This window comes from Atta colombica, unplaced genomic scaffold (assembly GCF_001594045.1).
Source record: "Atta colombica isolate Treedump-2 unplaced genomic scaffold, Acol1.0 scaffold302, whole genome shotgun sequence".
NCBI lineage: Eukaryota > Metazoa > Arthropoda > Insecta > Hymenoptera > Formicidae > Atta > Atta colombica.
The window spans coordinates 30,410-40,793 of NW_017259407.1; the positions used below are offsets into that span (position 1 = coordinate 30,410).

Here is a 10,384-nt window from a genome sequence, read left to right on the forward strand (position 1 = left end):
CGATTGTAGTGCTACAAACCGCACGTCGCTAGGATGCTCCGTTGCTAAGTAATTCAAAAAGTTCGCTTATTTTTTATCATCTCACAGCTGCTGATAATTCTTCAGAATTTTGTTTTGTTTGCATTTGAATTTTGTTTGTAAGTAAAACATTTATTTATATGCACAATTTCCATGAGAAAGCGGAACGATATAATGACAAATACACTTTTGTATTCATTTAAAAAAATTGTATTCACTTAATTTATTGCAACTTTTATTAATATGCTTATCTTTTTAGCTTATATATTGAATACAAGCATTTTAATCAATAAATACCATTAAAAATTAATAATTTCTAATTCCCCGTTCCGCTTTTCCGCTCAAATTGTACTCAAAAAAAAAAGTTTAATTAATTTTGTCTTCCGCGTTTCCGCATTTCTGCGCTTCATGTCAATTGGCATCTAGTCAATATTATTCGCGATATTGTTTTTTGTCGTACGACAAATTTTTCAAGTGTGTTGATTGACTGTAAGATAGCGAGTAATACTTTTATATGCATTAAACTTCTACAACAAATAAACCAGTTTTAAATTATATAATACATAATTAAGCATTCATACATTTTTTTCTTTATAAGTAAATTACTTAATTACAATTAAAAACACTTATTTATATACTTGACTTTATTTTCTCAAATAAAGTATACAAATGCATAAATTTGAAATAGCCGCGTTTCAATATGGAGGCGAGTTTATTAGGCGAGTATTTTATAAATCTAGTGAATCTCTTTACTGAATGAAAGCTTAAACACAATAGGTACAAATAACAGGAAATAACGAGCCGTCCAATCAGAGCCCTGAAGTGCAAGTTCGATATTATATCCCAGAGCTCTGATTGGATGGCTCGTTATTCCCTGTTGCCTGTGTCTATTGTGTTTAAAGCTGGAAACACAATAAAAAGCACAGGCAATAGGAACAGGGAATAAGAGATTTCAATTTATCAGAAACCATGAATAATAGAATGGACGCTTTCTGATAGGTTGAAATCTTTTATTCCCTTTTATTCCTATTGCCTGTGCTTTTCATTGTGTTTCCAGCTTAAGTCTTGAGAAATCCGAACGCACCCTACAGGAGAGGATCCTAAAGAGTATCCTAGATATATCTTGAGATTTTATGTTGATGACCGTGATTGTCGTTTCTTGTTACTGTTCTGCGAATTGATGCAAATAGACAATAGTGGCAAATGATTATGTAGTAAGTGTAGGGAATTCGATAAATAAACGATAAAAAACATAGATAATTTATTCAGATGAAATAAGAGTCGTCATTTCTAAGAATTTTCATCAAATAGGTAATTTTTTATATCTAACATTTACAATATGGAAATATTTTTTTTTATTATATATATTTACTATCTACTATATTGCCATTGTAGTAGCTTTGATTTTTTGGATGCTACAAGGGAGAATATGTAAAGTACAAAAATAACGTTCAATCATATTCACTCTTTATTCTTCGTTGCCGTATGCCAAATTGAGTGATATAATAAACAAGATGAACTTTGGAGTGGATTGGGATGTTGAACATCGACGTATTTTGCTGGATGGAAGTGCAGTATTAGAACGTTCGGCACAATCAGTCGCAAGATCGCAAGTTGTCGCAGCAGAGAATGAGCAAATTGGTACAGAAGTGATCTCTGAATTAGGTGAACAAAGAGATCGTCTCTTGCGCGCAAAAAGGAGATTGTCACAGACAGATGAGGAATTGGATAAAACGAAAAAAATTCTGAATGTTATGCGACTAAAGGTTTTGACAAACAAAATTGTGTTAATCTTGATTATTTTACTGGAATTAATTATTCTTGGTATAATTGTATACTTAAGATTTTTTCACAAATGAGTTGTCTATTATTATTAAGCTTGATAAAACCAAGAGGAAATAATATTGTACATAATAATATAGAATATAATATATATTAACAGTTGATAGTTATGGTTAGGCAATTTTTGTAAAATTTAATGAAATAAATATGTAAACTTTCAACTAAGCTGTTCTAAAAAATTAAATTTTTTTTATTAAAATTATTTTGATTATTCTTTTAATTCTTTCTTATGTTATTGAATTACCTCAGGATACATTGTAATTAGATCTCTCTCTCTCTCTCTCTCTCTGTGTGTGTGTGTGTGTGTGTGTGTGTGTGTGTGTGTGTGTGTGTGTGTGTGTTTTATTCCTGCACTCTCTGAACTAGTGCTTACTGTGTAATTAGTCAAAGTGAAACAAACATATATTCATTCCACTTTAACACATTATTCTTTGTGCATTAGTTCAGCAAGTGCGGGAATAAAAAACAGATCTATTGTGAATCTACATAAAATTTTACTTAATTCTATCAATCGGTAGTGAGTAGAGCAATCATGGTGAAATCAGAATCTGATTCTGACCATGAGAGCAATATTAAAATTGTTTATTGCTCACTTCATAATACATGTACATTTCATAATACATTCAATTATTTTTTCATTAATTTTGTCATAAATGAACAATAAGAAATCCTTGAAATGGTTATTTTGCATGACGATGAATATTATCGAAGTAGAATACCCGAGCCTGATTTAGGAGCATTTCAAAATTTTTTGCGATTTGTTTGGAGTCCAGATACAAGACAGTTGCTTGGTAGAACTGGAAAAGAATGGGGTAATTATTAAGGGGTATATTTTTTCAATTGCTAATCGTTGTGGAATTATATGATTGTCTACTTGAATAGTCTTAGTGGGATTCTTTTACTTGTGTTTCTTTACCGTATTGGGTTCCTTGTTTGCATTCCAAATGTGGATCAGTATCAATTATGCTTCGAAATTAGAAAGACCGTTTTTTCTTTATAACGGTTTGATGCCTAAATCTTATTTTGGTGGCAATTTTCCGCTTTTTCGTCAATTACATTTTGATAATCCAGGTAAAATTTTCTTAAAAACTAATAAAAACTAATAAAACACACAATATGCTACTTCAATTGATTCTAATAGCCCATTTTTTAAACTAGAATGGATTGAAATTTAGGTTTTTAGAAATATGCATTTGTAAATATTAAAATAAACTTTTTTCAAATCCGAATGCATTTTTATTCATTTATAGAAAAAAAATTGCATGAAGCACATTTCTATATCTTCCAATCTAAAAATAATATCAGCTTTTTCTGTGCATTGTGAATATTGCTTAATTTAAAATTCTAAATAGGAAATGCAGTTTTTCTATTTAATTGATATATTTCAATGAACTTAAAATACATATAAAAGATTCAATCCATTTTAATTAATTTTCAATTATTGAGAGGATATCCTTGATATTGTAATATTTTGTTTAAGGAATTGCTTTCAAACCGAATATTTTGTTACCCACGAAATCTCCTATTATTTGGGTAGATAATTTTAATACGAACGCTCGACCAAAAAGATATGTGCAAGCCTTGAGTGACTTTTTACAAGGTATGGACATCAGATGAAAACAAATAATGCGAGCATTAATAATTAGAATCTTTAATTAATAATCCAGTATCCGGAAAGAGATTGAAATAAATAGATATAATTTCGCATGTTTATTGTCGGATCCAAATTCTTGATTTTTTCGTATCCTTTTCTCTTGATAAGGGACTTGAAACTATGGAATTTCTATTTTTTTTCAATCGAAAAAAAGTTTCATGAACAAAAATAAACTGCGCAATCCATTTTCATTCATGATACAGGAAATGATATAATTGCTATTCAATCCAAAACAAGTTTGAGAATCTTAAATCCAGTTTTGCTTATAATACAGAATTACATGTTTTATTTTTTAATCGAAAAAAAATTTCTTGGGTCATGAAATTATCATTTGTGACACAAAATGAAACAATAATGTATTATTTTTATTTCAATAATGTACAAAGCTATAATAATTTTATACAAAATATAATACAGAAAGCTAAAAGCTCAAACCAAGTCTGGATGTTTTTTCTAATAAGAAATAAAATCAATATTATGATTTTTTTAAACGTTTTTATTCTTTAATATGGTTCTCTTCAGTGATACATATTTATTTCAAATGTCAGATACATCAGCAATTAGATATCAAATAAATTTGAATCTACATTATTATCTGGAGGAATATATCAATTGTCCATTTAATATGATGTGTCTATATAGATACTATATCCCTCAAGCAAACTGATATACTAATGCCTGTATTCATAGTCAGACCTTGACTTTAAGGCTTTCTTAAACATAAGATCTATATACACTATGAATGCGGACAATTATCAAGACAACAATACAAGTAGACTTTCCTTTAAAAATTTAGATTGAACGTTATATCTAAAAAAAAATGAAGATCTACTCATATTTACTTATTTGACAATATTAATTTGCTTGAGGAATGTATAGTATTTACAGACACATCCTATTATATGTATTAACGGACAATATTTCTCAAGATGGCTGATAACAATGTACATAACTATTAAAATTTATTTGACATAATAAATATGTATTACTGAAGAGGATCATAGGTCTGTTTTTTATTCCTGTCTGAATTGATACATACAGTAATAAGTTGAAGTGAAACACATGTAATTTGTTTCATTTCAATTTATTGCACCATGTGCATCAGTTCAGGTAGTGCAGAAATAAAGAATAGACCTTACATTGGAACCACAGGTTGGAACGTTTGAAGAAATCAAAACTGAGGGCCTCTTTCATCAATCCTGATTAATGCTAATCGATGTTTAATACAGTGTGCCTTTTAACGAGCGACACAAATGACAGTATGACACAATGGATTACATCCATGTTGTTTGCCAATGTTAAACAAAAATGACATGATCACTGTGTCATACTGTGCCGCTTGTTGGAAGACACACACAATCATCACGCCAACATGAGAACTAAACACAGAAGAGGAAGAGAAAGGCGACATTTTGATACATTAAACTGCTGTTGACACTTGATCATCGATTAATTTAATCAGAAATTGACAAAAGAGACCCTTTAAGTTATTATATTTCAACTTTTGAGATAAAATTCTTTAAAATGGTTTAAAATTTTCCTTGAAATGTCTATTGCTCGATGTCTATATGCCATATACCGTTTTTAAAAATTAAAAATGACGAACTCAAAATGACAGTTGGAATGAAATAACATGGATGCATTCGAGGAACATCATATATGTAATATTATTCTCACATCTACGACGATGAAGATAGAATAACACAAATAGCGTTAATAGCGTTTCCCCAGCCCATATGTTAAGGTCAAGGTCATTGAAAATCCCCTTTTCTGAATATTTATTGAGAACAATTTGGCTCCATAATTCAGATTTAAAAAATATGAATTTATTTGATTTCTGTTGTAAATTCTTTAAGTGTATTTTTAGATAATATAAAAGATAAATTGAATGGAATAAGTTGAATGGAGAAACTTTTACTTTTAAGCAAAATGTTGCTTATTTTAATAAAAATAAGGAAAAAAAAGGTAACTAACATTTTCATTTTAGAATACAATAAAAGTAAAGAGAACTATAAAACAGTTGCGGAATGTAGTGATGGTGCACTAATCACATCTAATACAAAACCTTGTTTTTTCGATATTGAAAGCCTTGGTGTTTGTGGGCAGCCTCCGTATGGATATACTGATCCATTACAACCATGTATTCTCATTAAGTTCAATAAGGTAATTCTGTTTTTAAAAAATATAAAAACATAATAATATAATTAGCAATGAGAGTGTTCAGCAATAAATTTCTTCTTTTTAATGTTTGTTTGGAAAATAGAAATTACAATATTATATTACATGTATTTTACATAATATCAATAAAGATGGCTCGAAGTAAAGCCATATTGCGCTAAACTCTTGCTAATGACATTTTTATATTTTTTATCTTATTAAAAATTTTTCTCTCTCTCTCATTTTTGTCTATTTTATAGAAAAGATTTTCTTGATTAAAATTTACATTTTTGTTAATTTAATTTTTGATGGAAAAATTTTAACAAAATTTGATGAAATTAGTTTAATGTTTCAATAAATTTAATGAAATTTTAATTATTCTCTGAATAAGTCATTTTCTGTGTTTAACAGATGATATAATGTTTTAATGTTATTTGAATTTAAAAATGAAGTTTTAACAAAAATTACTACTACTGTTTAATAAGAAAGGAAAAATATTTTATTGAAAAATATTGTATAACGAATTTTAAATTTAATGAACATTAAATACTTATGCTATTTAAAGACAAACGGTATTATATACACATATGTATGTTAAGGTGGTTCTCATTTACACTTGGTTGAAATTTTTTTTCCGAATTCTTTCCACAGAACTCCCTAGAATGGTCTCAATTTATAAAAAATAATCCCTGCTAAATTTTAATTCGATCGAGACAATTCGGAAATAGTACTGGAACAATGGCTTAATGTATGAGTTATTTTGTATTGAACTTTCAACATTATCAGCATTGGTTTTTAAGGCGTATTTAAACAATTAGATGAATTGTTAAATATTAAAAAATAAAAATAAATAGTTATTGCATTTTTTGATTATTCGAATTGGAAAAATTGATCCGTGGACTAAAAAAAAAGTATTAACAATATTTGGAAGACAAAATGAGTTTTAAAAATGAGAATTTCATGTTTTTATTAATAAAACGATTTCTTTCATTTAAAATTATGAAGATACAAGTTTATATGAAATTTATGGCAACTATAGACACAATGTCTCATTATTAAATCAAGCTAAAGATTTACTGATATTTTTTTAATACTTTGGAATTATTCAAGATGATATGTTATTGACTAACAATTAACAATCTCAAGATGATGTTAATGACTATAAACAATTAACTAACAATTATTAATTATTATGTAATGTTAAATGTAAAAAATCGTTTTGTTAATAAAAATACGAAATTCATCATTTAAAAAAATTCATTTTTTATAAGTTGGCAACCTAATGATTGAAGACCTAAATTGATACAGAAGCAATTAAACCACGCTTATCTAGAGATCCTGAATAAGTTATAATGTAATGTTGTTTATTGTTTTTCAAAGTGACTAATATGTGTAACCTTCCTTTGTTTATAATAATACCCTGGTGAAAATTTTTCTCATAATTTTTATACGAATTGGAATATTTTTTAGAAATACTCTGAAATATTCGAAAAGTTTACATTTTTTCTCAGAATTTTTCATACAAGTGAATTCTGAAATATTCTGAAATTTCTCATCTCAATTTTTAAAAAAAGTATTTTTAAATTTTTTAGATTTTGTACAATAACGTTTCATCAGAAATTATACTTACAAAAAATCTTAAAAATCTTACGATATTTCTTAATTAACATATATGAAAAATTCTAAGAAAAGATGTAGATTTTTTGAGAATTTTTCGTGAATTCATATAAAAAATGTGAGAAAGTTATAAAATTATAGAGAAATTCTGAAAAATTATATAGAAATTCTAAAAAAATTATATGAAAAATTCTGAGAAAAATTTTCACCAGGATATGCGTGACATTATATTATATTTTGACTAAATTTCGTACTAACATAGCTATTCTTAATTTCTTATTAATTTTAATTTTGTGACCTTGACATATGTATGTTGTCAAAATCATAACTCTGAGTAACATCCAATAGATTTTAGTTGGCGAACGTTATTCATTAAAAAGTTACGAACTAATAAAGAATTAGAATTGACAAGAATTGACAAGAACCGAAAATTCTTGTGAAATAATACATTTACAGATTTTGACGCTTTAGACAAGATAAATTAATCAAAATATAAAACATAAAATGAATTTTTGAAAAATAACAATTGAAATTTCATTGAAGTAACCCATACATTATACAGCATCGAAAGTTTTCAGAAATATCTCAGAAATATTTCAACTGAAAAGTGAAACATTTCATAAAAATTGTAAAATATATCTGCAACATTTCTGAGACAGTTCTGACATAGCAAAATGTTCGCAATTCTTGCATATGATACCTTGCTGAAAGATTGATGAAATGTTGTAGAAAAAATCTATAATCTTTTTGAAATAAATCAGTATAATATGAATGATTTTTTTCGAGCCAAAATTATTAGTGTAACAATTTATTAGTATATTTTTCTTAGAAAATTGAACGGTAAACGTTTTGACCTCTGTTTTTGGGTCTCTTTAGTATAGTATACAATTAAAATAATAAAATAATTAAACACATGTTATGCGAGTGATTCTTCTAAAGCGCATGTCGTGTCTGGTTCAGAACTTTTTGAAATATTGCCAAAAAGGTTTCGGTTATTTCTAGTATTACAAAAATGATGTCTAAATATATACTTGATTGTCGACATAATAAATTTAAATAATACATTTATTATTTAATCAATTGTTTATCAATTAAACATATATTTAAATATGATTTCTAAAGTACGTACTTAAAATTTATTAAGAATTTTGGCCATTAGTCATACGTATTTGTGATTTGTTTACAGATTACAAAACTTATTGAAATAAACTTAAAACTGTTTCTCAAAAATAGTAATTATACCGCCAACTATTTTGATTAATTAATCATATTATATGTATTAAGCATATACATAATTCACTGTTAAAAAATCACACTTGCACTTTCCACACAATATCATTATTCATACGTGAATCATTCGATAAGTCTGGTAAATCTTTATAAGTAAATCTTTCTGACATGACACCTGGAAAGTATCATTCTTCAAATCATCTTCCAGATCCAAATTTCATCCAATGATGCATTGTTTATGTTTGTTTAAAGCGAGCGAGAAATTAAGCAGTTGCCGCGTATAAAAATAAAAAAGGAAACAAATTTCATGCAAAATTAAGTGGATAAGGAATCAATTCAAAGCCAAATTCTGTAATTTTGCACGGAATTTTTTTCATTTTTGTACGCGGCAACTGCTAAATTTTTCACTTTAAATGACTATCGAACGTGAACAGTGTATCAATTATAGTTGACATTTGGAAGAGTTAAAGAGTGATAATTTTCCAGTGTCATCAACTGGATTGTTACACCATTTTATAAAGATTTATTAAACTTATCGAACGACCCTCGTACAAAAGCTGTTTGCAATTAAAGTAAAACAAATCGCAATAAAATGATATTAAACTGAATCGTGATTGATAAAAAAATGACTTTTAGTAAACATTTTGGAGCAATTTTAGTATGATTTTTTTGTTCTGTTTAAATATGTTTTTCAATTTATTGCTTATAATAGATTTTAGAAACATTTCATATGACATATTACAGAATGAACTTTCAGAAATTGTTGCGCATGAGATGTGAAAGGTTGAAACATTTCTGAAAACTTTCCGCAACAATCTGTGCTATATGGGATCATCGAATTTTTAATTAAAATTTTTTACCATGAATCATGATAAAAATGTTTTTAAAAATTATAATTATATTGCAGAGATTTAATTGGGTACCAATTCCTTACAATAAATCATCCCTCTTACCAGAGAATATGCCACATGCTTTGCAGGAAGCTGTGCAATTTTCAAACAAGGTTTGATTTAAATTTATCATGTATTTAATAATTAGTGTAGTCGAATTTGTTTATGTTTATAATAGTCATTTATATAAACAAATTCGTGCTCTGTTCCAATTAAAGGAATGTATAGGTACAAGCTCATAGGCTGGCTATTGATAATCCATTCTTATTTTAAGACAATTGAAAAGTAATGTTTTCAGATGATTCTGTGATTAATTTAATGCTTAAATAAGGATGCGTTGGAGAAAGAAATATCAGAAAGCCAATGTCAGATTACGGATTGACGATTCCGATTGACGTAATAACGATTTGCTCTGTTCTATTTTAGACGATAAACTCGTTTCATTTTGATTAGAATAAGATCGAGCAACTGTTAATCGTAATCGTCAGTCTATTGTCTAATGTGGGTAGAACGGATGTGATGGGGATTTATAGCCAAGAGTAACTTTATTTTAATTTCGTTTGCTGTTTAGTGAGTGAATTTAACATGGCACGGAACTATTATGAAACAGAAAAGAGATGAAAAAATTTCTAACTTCCTCATCGGCAATCGATTAATTAATGAAATGTCGATCCTTTTGTAACATATTTCTATTATAGCATGGGTACTAATTCGTATTAAAGCCCAACTTTGAGAACTCACTTAACTCACATACGAAATGCTGCTCTTATATTCTTTCCAAGGTGATTCTTATTTATGAGTTAATGCATCTCCGTCGCCCTTTGTTGATGGATAATGTTCACGGATGAGTAATTTTCGCAGATTTTCGATATAACATTTGATAACATTTTGTTAGCAACGGACTATGATGGCATCAATTAAAAAATGATGAAAAATGAGAAATGAACTTGAAGACATATATATATATATATATATA

At 27.6% G+C, this 10,384-nt stretch overlaps 2 protein-coding genes across 3 annotated transcripts in view; both read left to right on the plus strand.

The window, feature by feature from the left end:
• Positions 1–1,166: 1,166 nt before the first annotated feature.
• On the plus strand, positions 1,167–1,877 carry LOC108690285 (vesicle transport through interaction with t-SNAREs homolog 1B-like). Of its 2 annotated transcripts, none has more exons than XM_018197494.1 (2): positions 1,167–1,329; positions 1,414–1,877. In XM_018197494.1, the coding sequence occupies exon 2, from the start codon at positions 1,533–1,535 to the stop codon at positions 1,875–1,877; it is 345 nt and encodes a 114-aa protein (XP_018052983.1). In that variant the 5' UTR covers positions 1,167–1,329; positions 1,414–1,532. The 2 variants fall into 2 exon arrangements, with proteins under 2 accessions (XP_018052983.1, XP_018052984.1); XM_018197495.1 differs by having other exon boundaries at positions 1,417–1,877.
• A 659-nt stretch (positions 1,878–2,536) lies between these two features.
• The window catches only part of LOC108690286 (sodium/potassium-transporting ATPase subunit beta-1-like), an 11,302-nt gene continuing 3,454 nt past the window's right edge, over positions 2,537–10,384 (plus strand). The window contains exons 1-5 of the mRNA XM_018197496.1: positions 2,537–2,672; positions 2,743–2,931; positions 3,341–3,460; positions 5,502–5,677; positions 9,426–9,521. Of these exons, the coding sequence (XP_018052985.1) occupies positions 2,537–2,672; positions 2,743–2,931; positions 3,341–3,460; positions 5,502–5,677; positions 9,426–9,521 (717 nt within the window). The remainder of the gene's footprint in view (positions 2,673–2,742; positions 2,932–3,340; positions 3,461–5,501; positions 5,678–9,425; positions 9,522–10,384) is intronic.

What these genes read in the sequence shown, in the direction of transcription:
- LOC108690285 (XM_018197494.1), top strand. Translation starts at nt 1,533, where the DNA reads ATGAACTTTGGAGTGGATTGGGATGTTGAACATCGACGTATTTTGCTG.